General features: G+C 39.3%; 1 protein-coding gene across 6 annotated transcripts in view; it reads left to right on the top strand.

Annotated features, from left to right (window-relative positions):
• The window catches only part of camsap1b (calmodulin regulated spectrin-associated protein 1b), a 239,638-nt gene that overhangs the window by 158,226 nt on the left and 62,950 nt on the right, over positions 1-18,462 (top strand). For all 6 annotated transcript variants that reach the window (XM_028810191.2, XM_051931995.1, XM_051931994.1 and 3 more), the window contains one exon: positions 1,791-1,879. In XM_028810191.2, the coding sequence (XP_028666024.1) occupies positions 1,791-1,879 (89 nt within the window). The remainder of the gene's footprint in view (positions 1-1,790; positions 1,880-18,462) is intronic.

The raw sequence follows: 18,462 nt of genomic DNA, 5'->3' as shown, positions 1-18,462 counted from the left end.
AGAGGCATTTAGACTTAGTAAAATATCCAGAAGTGCTTGTCAAAAGTTGTATTGCACTGAATATGTCTTAGAAAAGGAATAAATAGTAAATATTTTTTGTAAACCAACTACACTTTCTGTTAATGTTAACAATCTCTGTCCACTGACACATTAAAGTGACTTTTTAAACAACTTTATCATCATTAAACTGCATAATATTTAAACTAATAAATAATAACAGTAAAATAAATAATAGTACTATTACTGATAGTTGCACTATTGTGTTCAGTGTAGAGAACTTTATCGCAGGTGTGACGAGGCTCCAAAAAACTGGATCTATGAATGGGTATCGCATAGGTTTAACTTAAATATTGTATAAATGTTGGGTTTGTGATCTGGTGGTCGGAGACACGAACACAGAATTCAATACATGTTCTTCTGTGCGGGCTTTCTTTATTGCACGCGTGCTGTCTCTATCTGACGTACTAAAACCCCAGTTCCTATCCGTCCTTTTTCTTTCTCCACATAACCAATCACCACACGATAAACGTCTTTGTGAAATTAAAACTAGTTCTAAACTTAGCCCACGGAGTGTTCAGAACTTTAAAAATATCTTCGTTATACATGTTTAATTATGCCATTCATTCAGAGTTGCGCCCATCTCTGAATGAGTCGCCAGCACATCAAAGGATGAATATAAGCAAAACATACACTAGCAGGGTCAACATAGCACAACAAAACCCCACATCCTACATGACTTTGAAAGGAAACCGAAGCGGCGAGTAAACCCACCAGAAAAACATGCAAATGCAAGGCAGGCACGCCGCCGTGCCCCCATATGATTAATGCATGCTTTAATGCATTTCACCATGAAAATTATATTAAGTATTTATTTTAGCATTCTAAATGTTCAGAGAGAAGGAAGATCATGAAGTGAATGTATTCTGTGCGGGGTTCGCTGCCGGCGCCTCCTCTTAGTGCAAGAAGAAGTCAGTTTAAGAATCACTTAACACAAAGCATTTAATGTGCTATATAACTTAAGACGGGGTTTGAAAACATGTTGTCACACTATTACACAGTACCCAGGTACATTACACTGTATTGAAAACAAATAAAACAAGTACAACTTGGCTTGCAGTATTATCCAGTAGTATAGAAACAGTATTTACACATCTGACATTTTAAAACTAAAGTATCTCCAGGCTCTCTGTCCATTTTCACCACGCAGCATTCCTATGCTACCGCCCACTATTTGCTGGTGTAGCAGTGAAAAAGAGCCCTAGTGCAACAAATCTGAGTTTAGCGGTGTAGCAGTGAAAAAGGTCCCTACTTGAACAGTTTCCCGCTGCGCCACATTCCGAACGTCGTTTAGGCAATTTAAATCGGTGTTGCGGTATAAGAAAAATCAATATCATAAAAAAAATAAACGGTTTTCGGTATGAACCGGTATACCGCCCAGCACTACTCCTAAATTTAGCCAGAGACGTGTACAATTGTTTTCATTTGTGTGGTCTGCAAATCAACACCAATGTATCAATCTCCACTAAATTAAGATTGAATTCCCCTTTTGTACTTGAGTGACCTAGGCTATGTTTTGTGTGGAAATTTACTTGGTGCTCTGACCCCTGGAAGAGCTGGTTGGTGCCCCTGCTAGTCAATTATAAAATCAAAATAGGCTTAAGTAAAAAATATCAAACCTATTTTTTCAATGAAAATATTTAAATTGTATGCTTTAGTTTTAAAAATTATAATTTTATTTAACAATTGCTATAGTTTCATTTGAAAATTTTAATTATTTTGTTTTATTGTAGCAAAAGCAGTTCAGGAGTAAGCCCTTCTCATCCTTTGTTGCCTTTAAGACAAAAGCAGCAAAAAACTATACAGAGTGAGGAGACTCCAGGTGAGCATTTTTTTTTTTTTTTTTTTAATTATTTCATTATTTATGGTTGAAACAATGAAAGCATAGCTACATCCCAAGGGCCAAGACCATGCAAGCATTTTTTTTTAAAATAATGTTGGAGGAGTTGTGTGTGTATTTATATATAGATATATTTATATATACTGTAGACTAGGGGGCTTTGCCCCCTGCTCGCTTCGCTCGCCAACCCCCGTGCCTGCACTACGCGTTAGCCTCTTTGCAGTTCTTTTGCTCATGTGTGGGGATGTAGTTGTACAATTTAAACAGATTTTTATTTTCATGGAAATTGTTACGTATGCATAATATAACTATTTTACATTAGTGAGTAATTAACCATATTAAAGAATAAAACTTAATAATTTGAAAGTAAATTATGTTGCATTAGAGTTATTTGTTTTATTATTCTGTTTGGCTTTGACATTAACACACAAATATATGTTACATCTTTACTGTAAAACTTCAGTAAAAACTATTTGTTTTTTTTTTTAATATATATTTTATTGTAATCATTCCATACAAATAGATCAATTTTTACAAAAAATAGGATTGAAAACAAATCAAACCCCACCCCTGAGAAGGAGAGCATGGCCAAAGGAGTAATACTTAAAGCTTTTAAACATACCTAAATTGTTGAGTTTAATAGGGCAATAAAGATACAGTAAATGGAGAAGATAAAGAAATGCGGAGATAATTATTTCTTCTTATTCTAAAATATTATTGATTATATCCTGCCAAGTTTTGAAAAAGTTCTGTACAGATCCTCTGAGAATTTGATTTTTTCCAATTTCAAATAATATAAAACATCGGTTTCCCACTGACTTATAAGAGGAGAGTTAGAATTCTTTCAATTTAACAAAGTCAGTCTGCGTGACAAAAGTGTAGTGAATGCAGTCACAGTTTGCTAGTCCTTCTCCACTTCAAATCCATCTGGAAGAACACCAAACACAGCTATTAATGGGTTAGGAGGGATTGTGACACCAAGGCTGTCTGAAAGGCACTTAAAAATTTTTGTCCAAAATTATGTTAATTTGGTGCAGGCCCAAAACATGTGACTCAGTGAGGCAGGAGCTTGGTTGCAGCGTTCGTAGGTTGGATCTTGCCCTGGAAATATTTTGTACAGTTTTTAAGTGAGACAGATGAGCTCGATACATAATTTTGAGTTGAATAATTGTATGCTTTGAGCATATGGAGCTCAAGTGAATTCTCTGCATTGCTACCTTCCACTCCTTTTCTGATATATTAATTAAGAGATCTTTTTCCCATTGTCCTCTTGGATCTTTGAAAGGAAGGGACACTAAAAAAATTTTATATATTGCAGAAATGGTGTCTAAGTCCTTGAAGTCGAGAAGTATTTTTTCCAGCATGGTGGAGGGTACGAGATGAGGAAAGTCGGGCAGGTTCTGTTTAACAAAGTTTCTAATTTGAAGATAGTGAAAGAAATGTGTAGCTGGAAGGTTAAATTTGGAATGTAATTGTTCAAAGGATGCATATATTGTCTATATAAAGATCTCTGAGCAATTTAATCTCAAATCTTTTCCAGATATTAAAAACTAGATATGTTTGCGAGGGTTGAAAGAGGTGGTTCTCCTGCAGAGGTGCCACAGATAAAAGATTTTCCATCTTAAAATGCTTTCTAAGTTGGTTCCATGTTCTGAGTGAATGAAGCACAATTGGGTTATTAGTATATTTGCGATAACTTGGATCTATTGGGGCGCAGAGCAGGGAATATAAAGAAGTACTTCAGGATTTTACTTCTATTGCAGACCAAGCCTATTTGTGTCCAGGTTTTTATAGCTTGTATGTTTGCTGCCCAGTAATAAAACTGAAAATTAGGTAGAGCCATGCCACCTTCTGTCTTAGGTCTTTGTAGTGTCGCTCTTCAGATACGTGAATGTTTTGAGTTCCAAATAAATGAGTTTATGGTTGAATCTAATTGCTTAAAAAATGATTTATTGATGTATATTGGAATGTTTTAAAGTAGAAAAACAAGCTTAGGAAGGATATTCAACTTAATTCTTCCAGCTAGAGTGAGATGAAGGGTTGACTATCTATGCAAGTCTTGCTTAATTTTTTCCATACAGATGGCGAAATTTTGTTGATAAAGAGCTTTATGTTTACTTGTGATATTTACCCCTAGGTATTTAAACTGATCTGCTAAAAAACTATTATTTGAATTAAATTTTTGTCACTATCGCATTGAAGTTTGATTCTGTGTTTGGACTTTCATCATTATAACGCAACATATAAGTACCCGTGATTGAACTTTGTTTCTTTCTCTCTATTAAATGAGTTTTTTGAATGTTTGGCTCTGAGATTTGTTAATTGTCTTTGCAAAAACTATTCTAACCGGAAACTTTTAACATTTTAATACGAATGGCGTACCAAGATCTCCTTTGTTGTATAATGTTATCCGCGGAAGATGTACTACATTTACTTTCTTGGATACATCCTTCTTTCAACAGTAATTCAGGCGGTGGAAGACCGAACAGAGTTAACTGTTGTAGTTATTCTTCGGGATATTGTAAGTTGATGCTTTCATCTTCCGCACAACTGTTTCAGCATAGTCTATTCATATGCATTTAACCAATTTGCCGTGTAACCGATCGACATTTTTGCCGTTAATTCGTTTTTTGTTTCTGTGTGCTAGGATTGCCTATGTAGTCGTTTTTTGTGTTGATAACCCTTCATGATAAAATTCTTCAATAGGATTTGGACATAACATGTCTTCTTTAACTGGGAACTTAAAGTGAGGAAAACGTTAAAATTTATAAGAGCTGAGAGAACAGAAAATGTCTGTCAAAAGCATTCACACGAGTGAGAGGTGAGATTAACATGTGTATGGTTGAAAATGATTGAGAGGAGAATGTGACTTGAAAAAATCTCATGGCCAAGGTCTCAACTTGAGGGACATGAAAAAATCTTCCAAAAAGTCTCATTTTGTCTTCCAAAAAAACTTGTCTCGTTGCAGAATTATTTTATTATAATAGAGATATATACAGTATCTCATAAAAGTGAGTACACCCTTCACATTTTTGTAAATATTTTATTATATCATTTCATGGGACAACACTGAAGATATGACACTTTGATACTATATAAAGTAGTCAGTGTACAGCTTATATAACAGTGTAAATTTGCTGTCCCCTCAAAATAACAACACACAGCCATTAATGCCTAAACCACTGGCAACAAAAGTGGAGTACACCCCTAAGTGAAAAATGTCCAAATTGTGCCCAATTAGCCATTTTCCCTCCCCGGTGTCATGTGACTTGTTAGTGTTACAAGGTCTCAGGTGTGAATGGGGAACAGGTGTGTTAAATTTGGTGTTGTTGCTCGCACACTCTCTCATACTGGTCACTGGAAGTTCAACATGGCACCTCATGGCAAAGAACTCTCTGAGGATCTGAAAAAAGAATTGTTGCTCTACATAAAGATGGCCTAGGCTATAAGAAGATTGCCAACACCCTGAAACTGAGCAAGCACAGTGGCCAAGACCATACAGCGGTTTAACAGGACAGGTTCCACTCAGAACAAGCCTCGCCATGGTCGTTCAAAGAAGTTGAGTGCGCGTGCTCAGTGTCATATCCAGAGGTTGTCTTTTGAAAATAGACGTATGAGTGTTGCCAGCATTGCTGCAGAGGTTGAAGGGGTGGGGGTTAGCCTGTCAGTGCTCAGACCATACGCCACACACTACATCAAATTGGTCTGCAAGGCTGTCGTCCCAGAAGGAAGCCTCTTCTAAAGATGATCCACAAGAAACCCCGCAAACAGTTTGCTGAAGACAAGCAGACTAAGGACATGGATTACTGGAACCATGACCTGTGGTCTGATGAAACCAAGATAAACTTACTTGGTTCAGATGGTGTAAAGCGTGTGTGACGGCAACCAGATGGAGGAGTACAAAGACAAGTGTGTCTTGACTACAGTCAAGCATGGTGGTGGGAGTGTCATGGTTTGGGGCTGCATGAGTGCTGCCGGCACTAGGGAGCTACAGTTCATTGAGGGAACCATGAATGCCAACGTGTACTGTGACATACTGAAGCAGAGCATGATTCCCTCCCTTCGGAAACTGGGCCGCAGGGCAGTATTCCAATATGATAAAGACCCCAAACACACCTCCAAGACGACCACTGCCTTGCTAAAGAGTCTGAGGGTAAAGGTGCTGGACTGGCCAAGTATGTCCCCAGACCTAAACCCTATTGAGCATCTGTGGGGCATCCTCAGAGGTCTCTAACATCCATTAGCTCTGTGATGTCATCATGGAGGAGTACTCGAAAGAGGATTCCAGTGGCAACCTGTGAAGCTCAAGTGAACTCCATGCCCAAGAGAGTTAAGGCAGTGCTGGAAAATAATGGTGGCCACACAAAATATTGACACTTTGGGCACAATTTGGACATTTTTCACTTAGGGGTGTACTCACTTTTGTTGCCTGTGGTTTAGACATTAATGGCTGTGTGTTGTTATTTTGAGGGGACAGCAAATTTACACTGTTATACAAGCTGTACACTGACTACTTTAAATTATATCAAAGTGTCTTATCTTCAGTGTTGTCCCATGAAAGATATAATAAAATATTTACAAAAATGTGAGAGGTGTACTCACTTTTATGAGATACTGTGTGTGTGTATATGTGTATATATACAGTTAGGTCCATAAATATTTGGACAGAGAGAACTTTATCTAATTTTGGTTCTGTACATTACCACAATGAATTTTAAATGAAACAACTCAGATGCAGTTGAAGTGCAGACTTTCAGCTTTAATTCAGTGGGGTGAACAAAATGATTTCATCATGATGATTTAATAAACTCCTGGGTTGCTTTGGCTGTATGTTTTGGTTCATTGTCCATCTGTATCATGAAACGCCGCCCAATCAATCTGACTGCATTTAGCTGAATTTGAGCAGACAGTATGTCTCTGAACACCTCAGAATTCATTCGGCTGCTTCTGTCCTGTGTCACATCATCAATAAACACTAGTGTCCCAGTGTCACTGGCAGCCATGCACGCCCAAGCCATCACACTGCCTCCACCGTGTTTTACAGATGATGTGGTATGCTTTAGATAATGAGCTGTTCCATGCCTTCTACATACTTTTTTCTTGCCATCATTCAGTTAGAGGTTGATCTTTGTTTCATCTGTCCAAAGAATGTTTTTCCAGAACTGTGCTGGCTTTTTTAAATGTTCTTTAGCAAAGTCCAATCTAGCCTTTCTATTCTTGAGGCTTATGAGTGGCTTGCACCTTGCAGTGCACCCTCTGTATTTACTTTCATGCAGTCTTCTCTTTATGTTAGACTTGGATATCGATATGCCTACCCCCTGGAGAGTGTTGTTCACTTGGTTGGCTGTTATGAAGGGGTTTCTCTTCACCATGGAAATGATTCTGCGATCATCCACCACTGTTGTCTTCTGTGGACGTCCGGGTCGTTTTGTGTTGCTGAGTTCACCAGTGCTTGCTTTCTTTCTCAGGATGTACCAAACTGTAGATTTTGCCACTCGTAATATTGTAGCAATTTCTCGGATGGGTTTTTTCTGTTTTCGCAGCTTAAGCGTGGCTTCTTTCACCTGCATGGAGAGCTCCTTTGACCGCATGTTGTCTGTTCACAGCAAAATCTTCCACATGCAAGCACCACACCTCATATCAACTCCAGGCCTTTTATCTGCTTAATTTATAATGACACAACGACGGACTTGGCCACACCTGCCCATGAAATAGCCTTTGAGTCAATTGTCCAATTACTTTTGAGCCCCTGAAATGAAGGGATTGTGTTAAAAAAAAAAATGCTTTAGTTGCCTCACATTTTTATGCAATCGTTTTGTTCACACCACTGAATTAAAGCTGAAAGTCTGCACTTCAACTACATCTGAGTTCTTTCATTTAAAATTAATTGTGTTAATGTACAGAACCAAAATTAGAAAACAGTTGTCCAAATATTTATGGACCTAACTGTATGTGTGTGTGTATGTGTATATGTATGTATATATGTATATATATATATATGTGTATATATATGTGTGTATATGTATATCTGTGTGTATATACACACACATACAGTGGAACCTCGGTTTGCGAGTAACTTGGTTTACGAGTGTTTTGCAAGACGAGCAAAAAGTTTTAATAAATTTTGACTTGATAAATGAGCGAGGTCTTACAGTACGAGTAGTATGTATACGCTTTGTCTGCCGAGCGTCATGTGATCACAGCTGAGCTGATGGTTCTTCTCTCTCTCTCGCTGCGGGATTGTGGGCAATTGTCTCCTCTATTTGAGTCGGCGTGCCTCACTCATATAGTCAACATCCGTACGAGCGTATACTGTTTACTGCAGCATTAGCATTGTGACTGTGTGTGTGTGTGTGCACGCACGCTCGTGTGTGTGTGCTCGCGTGCGCATGTGTGCTGTGACGTGCGCATCCCTGTCTTGCACCCTAAAACACGAAGCTGAGTCTCAGTACTTTAGCAACACCAGCTTTATTTAGCTTGAAACAGCAACAGCGCGGTTATTTATTGTAGCGGGATCTGCCGCTCTCCTATACACAGACACAGCAGTCAGGCAGGGCCCTGCGTATTTATAATGTTCCTTGTTCCTTGTATCACCCATCGACGGCAGGCGCTTATAGCATGTCCACGATCTTTTCGGATTCGCTTTTACGGCGAACTGCTATAGCGCTGGGCGACTGCAATTGCTTTGGGACACTCTTCCGCGTGTCGTCTCATTGGGTGCAATCCCTCAAGAGTTTAGAAACTCATTCACACCAGCCATGATTCTTTTCAAAGGTAAAGTGCAGGTTAATTTGTTTTATGTATTTTTACTTTATATTTTGTATTAATCATTTTTATATGAATAGTTTTGGGTGTGGAACAAATCATCTGAGTTTCCATTATTTCTTATGGGGAAATTCACTTTGATATACAGTAATCCCTCCTCGGTGAAAATCCGGGAAGTAGAAACCATATGTTTATATGGTTATTTTTATATTGTCATGCTTGGGTCATAGATTTTCACAGAAACACAGGAGGTTGTAGAGGGACAGGAACTTCATTCAAACACTGCAAACAAACATTTGTCTCTTTTCCAAAAGTTTAAACTGTGCTCCATGACAAGACAGAGATGACAGTTCCATCTCACAATTAAAAGAATGCAAGTATATCTTCCTCTTCAAAGGAGTGCGCGTCAGGAGCAGAGAATGTCAGAGAGAGAGAGAAAAAAGCAAACAATCAAAAATCAATAGGGCTGTTTGGCTTTTAAGTATGCGAAGCACCGCCCTATAAAGCAGCTGCAAGGAAGAGAACAAAGTGAAGGTAGTCTTTCAGCATTTTTTAGAGTAGCGTCCGTATCCTCTAGGCCAGTATGCGAGCAGCCCCTCTGCTCACACCCCCTCCATCAGGAGCAGAGAATGTCAGAGAGATTGAGAGAGACAGAGAAAAACAAACAATCAAAAATCAATACGTGCCGTTCAAGCTTTGAAGTATGCGAAGCACCGTGCGGGAAGCATGTCGCTTGACAAAGCCGGAAGGGAGAAATGTGAAGATAATCTTTCAGCATTTGTAGACGAGCATCCGTATCGTCTAGGGGTGCGAACAGCCCCCCTGCTCACACCCCCTCCGTCAGGAGCAGAGAATGTCAGAGCAAGAGAGAGAGAAAAGTAAACAATCAAAAATTAATACATGCTGTTTGATCTTTTAAGTATGCGACGCACCATGCAGGAAGCATATCGCTTGACAAAGCAGCCACATGTAAGCCCAGCAAGGATGACAGCAATGTGAAGGTAGTCTTTCAGCGTTTTTTGAGGAGCAGCCGTATCCTCTTGAGGTGCGAAAAGCCCCCGTGCTCACAGTATATTTCAGGAGTTTTATTTAATACGTAATACGGGCTCTGGTTGGGTAGCTTCTCAGCCATCTGCCAATAGCGTCCCTTGTATGAAATCAACTGGGCAAACCAACTGAGGAAGCATGTACCAGAAATTAAAAGACCCATTGTCCGCAGAAATCTGCGTACCAGCAAAAAATCCGCGATATATATTTTAATATGCTTACATATAAAATCCGCAAGGGATTACTGTACGAGTGCTTAGGACTACAAGCACGTTTCCGGAACAAATTATGCTCGCAAACCGAGGTTCCACTGTATATATATTCTGCCGTTCACTGGATGAATATATGCGGCAGCTCTTGGTGGATGACTTTCTGTTTTAGAGTTAAAAGTTACAATGGTTAAAGACAAACATCAAGAATATTCATTAAAAACATAAACTAAAAATAATTTTACTAAATTATTATTTTATTTCAGTTAGTCTTTCCAGCTACTTTAATAGTTTCATTTAGTTTTAGTTTTTCATTTTGGTTTTGTTATTTTATTTAAGTTTACAAAAAATTTTTTAATAATAGTTTCAGTTTTGATTTTAGTTTTCTTTAACTATAATAACCCTGCTGCTCACATAAAACAAAACAATTTTTGAATTTTGAAAATTGTCACTTAATTAAATCTGTGTGAATTAGTAAATTCCAAGGTAAGTCTGTGTATTTTCTACAAACGTTTTAAGGCTTTTTTTTTTTTTAACATTCTTTTAAAACCTGGTTTGCCAGAGAATCCCTCTGTTAGGTTACATTTGGTATTGTAAGATTTATATTTGTATCATTAGTAGGTTAAGATAATTTACTAATGAGTACATGGAATTGTCAATCTTCACATTCACTGTCCTCATTCGCACATTCGCACTGTCCTCATTCGCACATTCGTAACTTTATCTTATGCACTGCATTGAAATATAAGTGCAAAATTAAAATTAGCAAAGTCCAATCATCCGTAAGCCACAAACAGATAGCGGAGAAGGGTCTAAAATACATTTTTTTTTTTTTAAATTATGAGCAAAAGATACATTTTTATTTAGTTTTTAAGCCAATACTGATTTTATCAAAAAAAGCATAAACCTTCGCATTTAGGCCATCCTTTTAAAGGCATTAAGCATTTTTCTACACATTACTACAGATAAATGCCAAGCGGCAAATATATTTATGTCATAATTTCCTTTATATGTATTGCCAAATAATGTTTCTTCTTCTTTCGGCTGCTCTTGTTAGGGGCTGCCACAACGGATCATCTTCTTCCATATCGTCCTGTCTTCTGCATCTTGTTCTGTTACACCCACCACCTACATGTCATCTCTCACCACATCCATAAACCTTCTCTTAGATGTCCTCTTTTTCTCTTGCCTGGCAACTCTCTTTAACATCTTTTTCCCAATATACCCAGCATTCTCTCCTCGCCTCTCTGACTTTGTCTCCCCACTGTCCAACTTGAGCTGACCCTCTAATGTACTCATTTCTAATCCTATCCATCCTCGTCACACCCAGTGCAAATCTTAACATCTTCAACTCTGCCACCTCCAGCTCTGTCTCCTGCTTTCTGGTCAGTACCACCGTCTCTAACCTATATAACATAGCTGGTCTCACTACTGTCCTGTAGACCTTCCCTTTCACTCTTGCTAATACCCATCTGTCACAAATCACTCCAGACACTCTTCTACACCCATTCTACCCTGCTTGCACTCTCTTTTTTACTTCTCTTCCATAATCCCTGTTACACTGAATTGTTGATCGCAGGTATTTAAACTCATTCACCTTTACCAACTCTACTCCCTGCATCCTCACCATTCCTCTGACCTCCCTCTCATTCACATACATGTATTCTGTCTTGTTCTTACTGACCTTCATTCCTCCCCTCTCTAGAGCAAACCTTCAACTCTCCAGCATCTCTTCGACCTGCTCCCTACTCTTGCTACAGATCACAATGTCATCAGCAAACATCATAGTCCACGGGGACTCCTGTCTAATCTCGTCTGTCAACCTGTCCATCACCATTGCAAATAAGAAAGGGCTCAGAACTGATCCCTGATGTAATCCCACCTCCACGTTGAATGCATCGGTCACTCCTACTGCAGTTGTCACCACTGTTGCACTTCTCCCATACATATCCTGTACAACTCTTACATACATCTCTGCCACTACCGACTTCCTCATATAATACCACAACTCCTCTCGAGGCACCCTGTCATATGCTTTCTCCAGGTCCACAAAGTTGCAATGCAACTTCTTCTGGGCTTCTCTATACTTCTCCATCAACATCCCCAGAGCAAACATTGCATTTGTCGTGCTCTTTCCTGGCATGAAACCATATTGCTGCTCACTAATCATCTCCTCCCTTCTTAACCGAGCTTCCACTACTCTTTCCCATAATTTCATGCTGTAACTCATCAATTTTATCCCCCTGTAGTTACTACAACTCTGCACATCCCCCCTTATGTTTAAAAATCAGTACCAGTACACTTCTTCTCCACTCCTCAGGCATCCTCTTACTTTCCAAGATTCCATTAAACAATCTGGTTAAAAACTCCACTGCTATCTCTCCTAAACATCTCCGTGTTTCCACAGGTATATCATCTGGACCAGCGGCCTTTCCATTCTTCATCCTCTTCATAGCTGACCTTACTTCCTCCTTGCTAATCCATTGCACTTCCTGATTTACTATCTTCACATCATCCAACCTTCTCTCCCTCTCTCATTCTCTTCATTCATCAGCCTCTCAAAGTACTCTTTCCATCTACTCCACACACCCTCCTCAGTTGTGAGCATGTTTCCATCTTTATCCTTTATCACCCTGACTTGCTGCACATCTTTCCCAGCTCGGTCCCTCTGTCTGGCCAATCAGTACAGGTCGTTTTCTCCCTCCTTAGTGACCAGCCTCTCATACAACTCATCATACACCTTTTCTTTAGCCTTCACCACCTCTCTGTTCACCTTCTGCCTTATCTCCTTGTTCTCTTGTCTACTTTCTTCATTTTTCCCATTCTCCACCAGGTTTCCTTTTCCTCCTTCCTTTGTCCAGATGTCATGCCAAATACCCTTCTTACTGTCACCCTAACTACTTCTGCAGTAGTTGCCCAACTGTCTTGTAACTACTTCACTGCCACCCAGTGCCTGTCTTACCTCTTCCCTGATCTCAGCCGTGCAGACTTCCTTTTTCAACTTCCATCTTTTGATCCTCAGCTCTGCCGTCACCCCTTCTTGATCTCCATCATCCTACAGAGCACCATCCTGTGTTGTGCTGGCAAACTACACTTTACCCTGCCACCACTTTGCAATCTGCAGTCTCCTTTAGACTGGCCCTCCTGCATAGGATATAATCTACCTGAGTGCATCTTCCTCCACTCTTGTGTGTCACCTTATATTTCTCCCTTTTGGTCAATCCTTTTCACAAAATCCACTACCATCTGACCTTTTGCATTCCTCTCCTTAATACCATATCTACCCTTCACCACTTCATCTCCTCTGTTTGCTTCACCAACATGTCCATTAAAGTCTGCTCAAATCACCAATCTCTCTCCCTTGGGTACACTCTCCACTACTTCATCCAGCTTACTCCAAATATCTTCTTTCTCATCCATTTCACACCCAACATGTGGGGCATATGCACTAACAACATTCATTATTACACCTTCAATTTCCAGCTTCATAATCATCACACTGTCTGACACTCTTTTTACCTCCAAAACAATCTTGACATACTGTTCCTTCAGGATAACCCCTACCCCATTTCTCCTCCCATCCACACCCTGACAGAATAATTTGAACCCATCTTCAATCCACCTGCCCTTACTTCCCTTCCATTTAGTCTCTTGCAGCCACAATATATTGACCTTCTTTCTCTCCATCACATTAACTATGTCTGTCCCATTACCAGTCACTTTCACTGTCTTTACCTTGCTCCTCTCCACCTGCATCTGGACACGCCCCCTTTCTCCTCCTTCGACCAACAGTAGCCCAATTTCCTCCAGCATCCTGCTGGCTAACAGTAATGGTGGCATCCGTTGTTAACCTGGGCCTTGAACGATCCAGCATGGAAATCAGTATGCAGATAACAATACAGATCTGGCAAAATGTTACCCTAGATGTTCTTCCTGACATAACCCTCCCCATTTATCCGGGCTTGGAACCAGCACAAGGAAACACACCTGTTTGTGCATCCCCTGTGGCTGGAAAAGCTACTTTAATGAATTCAGACCTTTTTATTTTGTGCTTCAATTAAAATGGATACTGTTGGATTTTGGACCGCAAGTTTGTTTTAAGTGCCTCAGCTTTTCAAATAGATAAAGAAAAGACGAACTTGAAATTGCTGCTAAGTTGACAATAGTCTTGTTACAGCCATATGAAAAAGTTTGGGAACCAACCCCCCCCCTAAAGCCTGCAAAATAATTTACTCTACTTTCAACAAAAAAGATAACAGTGGTATGTCTCATTTCCTAGGAACATCTGAGTACTGGGGTGTTTTCCGAACAAATGTTTTTAGTGAAGCAGTGTTTAGTTGAATGAAATTAAATCAAATGTGAAAAACTGGCTGTGCAAAAATCTGGGTTCTCTTGTAATTTTGCTGCTTTGAATGCATGTAACTGCTTAATACTGATTAGTTTCAACACCAAATAGGTTGGATTAGCTTGTTAAGCCTTGAACTTCATAGACAGGTGTGTCCAGTCATGAGAAAAGGTATTTAAAGTGGTCAGTTGGAAGTTGTGCTTCCCTTTGACTCTCCTCTGAAGAGTGACAGCATGGGATCCTCAAAGCAACTCTCAAAAGATCTGAAAACAAAGATCGTTCAGTACCTTTGTTTAGGGGAAGGCTACTAAAAGCTATCTCAGAGGTTTAAACTGTCTGTTTCAACTGTAAGGAATGTAATCAGGAAATGAAAGGCCACAGGCACAGTTGCTATTAAACCCAGGTCTGGCAGGCCAAGAAAAATACAGGAGCTGCATATGCGCAGGATTGTGAGAATGGTTACAGACAACTCACAGATCACCTCCAAAGAAATGCAAGAACATCTTGCTGCAGATGGTGTACTGTATCTGTACATCGTTCTACAATTCAGCACAATTTGCACAACAAACATCTATATGGCAGGGTGATGAGAAAGAAGCCCTTTCTGCACTAATGCCACAAACAGAGTCGCTTGGTGTATGCAAATACTCGTTTAGACAAGCCAGATTCATTTTGGAACAAAGCTCTTTGCATGGAGGAAGGGGAACACTGCATTCCAAGAAAAACACCTGGTACCTACTGTCAAATTTGGTGGAGGTTCCATTATGCTGTTTGGCTAGTTCAGTGACTGTGGCCCTTGTTAAAGTCGAGGGTTGGATGAATTCAACCCAGTATCAACAAATTCTTCAGGATAATTAGTTATGCAGAGGTTGGATATTCCAACAAGACAATGACCTAAAGCACAGTTTGAAATCTACAAAGGCAATCATGCAGAGGGAGAAGTACAATGTTGTGGAATGGCCGTCACAGTCCCCTGACTTGAATATCATTGAAAAATCTATGGGATGATTTGAAGCATGCTGTCCATGTTCGACAGCCATCAAATTTAACTGAACTGGAGAGATTTTGTATGGAAGAATGGTCAAAAATACCTCCATCCAGAATTCAGACACTCATCAAAGGCTATAGGAGGCATCTAGAGGCTGTTACATTTGCAAAAGGAGGCTCAACTAAGTATTGATGTAATATCTGTTGGGGTACCCAAATTTATTCACCTTTCTAATTTTGTTATGATGCATATTTTCTGTTAATCCAATAAACTTAATGTCACTGCTGAAATACTACGGTTTCAATAAGGCATGTCGTATATTAAAAAGAAGTTGCTACTTTGAAAGCTCAGCCAATGATAAACAAAAATCCAAAGAATCAAGAAGGGTTCCCAGACTTTTTCATATGACTGTAACTTAACAGCGAAATGTCTTTTACTTATAAACCTGTTAAGCATGTTAGTCTTGTGTCTTCTTGATAAACGATTTAAAAACATTTGATATATTTGCTGTGTGTCATACAGTATAAGTTTTGGTATAAAACAAGCAACTGCATTTTTAAAATGGTAATCTAGATTTATGACAACGCCTTAAGAATTATGAATGTCTAGAAAATAACACACCTGTATAAATATAGTAAATGTATCCTAACACTTAAAAAAAAAAAAAAAAAAGAAAGAAAAAAAAAGCTGTATTGCAATTAATGATGAAACACACAGGTTCAGGTATATTTAACACTAGAATCCCAGACACCTTTGAGAAAACTCTTACTTCTGGCCCACCTTAAATTCCTTTGCACCTCCCCATCAGCGTCTTTTGTTTTGTAAATATGTTGATCAGCACAAGCAACAAGCAGCCTGCTATCCCACCCCCACCCCTCAACGGAGCTCAGTTCAGACAAAAAGTTCTTCTAGCTCAAGCCAAGGATCCTTAGCTGCATGTGAGGTGCATGAAGTTTTATAGGGCAAATAATACAGTACATCATTATTTGGAATACATGCATTTCATGTGTTTTCCGTGTCTATAACGATCTTTGTAAATGTGGGACGAAATTAAGGCAGGAATTGTTGAACACATAACTAAAAAGAAACGTTTTCATATTTTAGTAATAATTGACAAAATGTAGACATGAAGTGTATAATGTGTGAAGACTGAAGTCCGAATATCAAATAAAAACTTTTGCAAAAGGTACAATTATAACAAAATAAGTGCACTTTTATTGAAGAATATAACTGTAGAAAAGAAATCGGGTTAGGGTATGACGCTGATACGACCGCTTTGGTGGTGCAGTGGTAAGAACTGCTGACTCGTAATCAAGAGGTTGCTGGTTCAATTCCAAGTAGTGGTGCGCTGCTCTTATTGTTATTCTTATAGAATAAAAACATACATTTGATTTGAGTTTGTAACAACCGGTGTAAAATTAAGGTACATGTAAAAGTTACCGTCTTTTTTTTTTTTATTTAGTTTTATTCTCTCAGTCACGTTCATGACCCCAACCACTGCTGTTTTCACATAAAGACATGTTATAACAGAGGTGAACTTAGATGAGGATGAGTGTTCAACTGAATTTGGGACTTTCATTAGTTGTCAGTTATAATCATCAACATTAAAAGAAATAAACATTTGAAATACATCAGTCTGTGTGTAATGAATGAATCTAATATACAAGTTTCACTTTTTGAATGGAATTACTGAAATAAATCAACTTTGTCATGATATTCTAATTTTATGACTAGCACCTGTACAATCTCTAACAAGATGAAGAGTAACTATTGTGGATAATGCTACCTCATGCCCTGGCACCCATTCTTCTGGTAGTTTGCCTTACAAGAGCAATGCTTAGAATTGCCATTGTCTTTATTATGTGCGGCTGCTACATATGTGAGGCTGTTGTTCGTGGATTATAGCTCTGCCTTTAATACAATTCTCCCCAGGATACTAGTCAGGAAGCTACAGGACCTGGGCATCCACAAATATCTGTGCCTGAGGATTAAGGACTTCCTGACCAACTGTCCACAAACAGTGAGACTTGGTCCCCACACTTCCCCTGTCCTGACACTTGGTACAGGAGCACTGTAAGGGTGTGTGCTCAGCCCTGCTGTATACTCATGTTATACCTACGACTGCACGCCCATTCATCCCACAAACACGATCATAAAGTTCTCAGACGACACAACGGTTGTGGGTCTCCTCTCAAATGGCGATGAGACCGATTACAGGGATGAAGTCTCAAGACTGACAGGGTGGTGTGCAGGTATATAACCTGCCCTTAAACAGGGGCTCATCCTGGATTTCAGGCGGAAACAGGACGTGCACCTGCCTCTCGGGATAGAAGACCAAGAGATGGAGCAGGTGACCAGTTTTAAGTTTCTAGGGACCCATATCAGCAGTAACCTAAAATCGAGTATAAACCCCACTGCTGCAGTGAGGAAGGCCTAGCAAAGATTGTACTTCCTCAGGATATTGAGGAAAAACCACATCTCTGCCACTTTGCTAAAGACTTTTATCACTGCTCAATAGATGGCTTACTGATGTATTCCATCCTGGCATGGTTTGGAAACAGCTCTCCAGAGTGTGATTGACACAGCACAAAAAAATCATTGGACTCTTCCCTCCTCCCCTCTGAAAGACATCTACAGGTCACGCCGTTACAGCAAGGCCTGCAGAATTATCACCGACAATACTCACCTTTTCCAATACATCTTCACATTGCTACCCTGTGGAAGACTCTACGGGGCCCTGAAGTGCTATACGAGATTGAGGAACAGCTTTTACCCCTCAGCTGTCTAAGAACTTAATTCTTGGCCCTCAATCCCATTGTCCCTACTTTTACTATCTTAATATCCTTGGATGTGTTTTCTTTTGAGAAACTGTGCAATTACTAAAATGCACTTTTACTATTTTAATAATTTTTTAGATTATTTTACAAATCCAATCAGTTTTTTATCTGTGTATTTGTGAGGATGTGTGTGAGTGATGAAGCATCTCTGGGAGAGCTGTTTTAAATTTTGTTGTTCTCAATGCAATGACAATAAAAGATATTCTATTCTATTGTGTCAGAGTGTGAGTTTGTTAGTAATCAGTCCAAAAGGAGAAACACTAGTTGTCTTTAAGTATAACTCATTATAGAGTCTGTGGCCAGAAAAGTTTGCTAGAACATTAAAAAATAAGACCATAAGTAATTTGACAAACCATTGTGTACATCAAGCTTGT

This window comes from Erpetoichthys calabaricus, chromosome 9, assembly GCF_900747795.2.
Source record: "Erpetoichthys calabaricus chromosome 9, fErpCal1.3, whole genome shotgun sequence".
NCBI classification, from domain to species: domain Eukaryota; kingdom Metazoa; phylum Chordata; class Cladistia; order Polypteriformes; family Polypteridae; genus Erpetoichthys; species Erpetoichthys calabaricus.
Note: the sequence above shows the minus strand (reverse complement) of the source record. Positions and strands in the feature narration are given on the sequence as shown.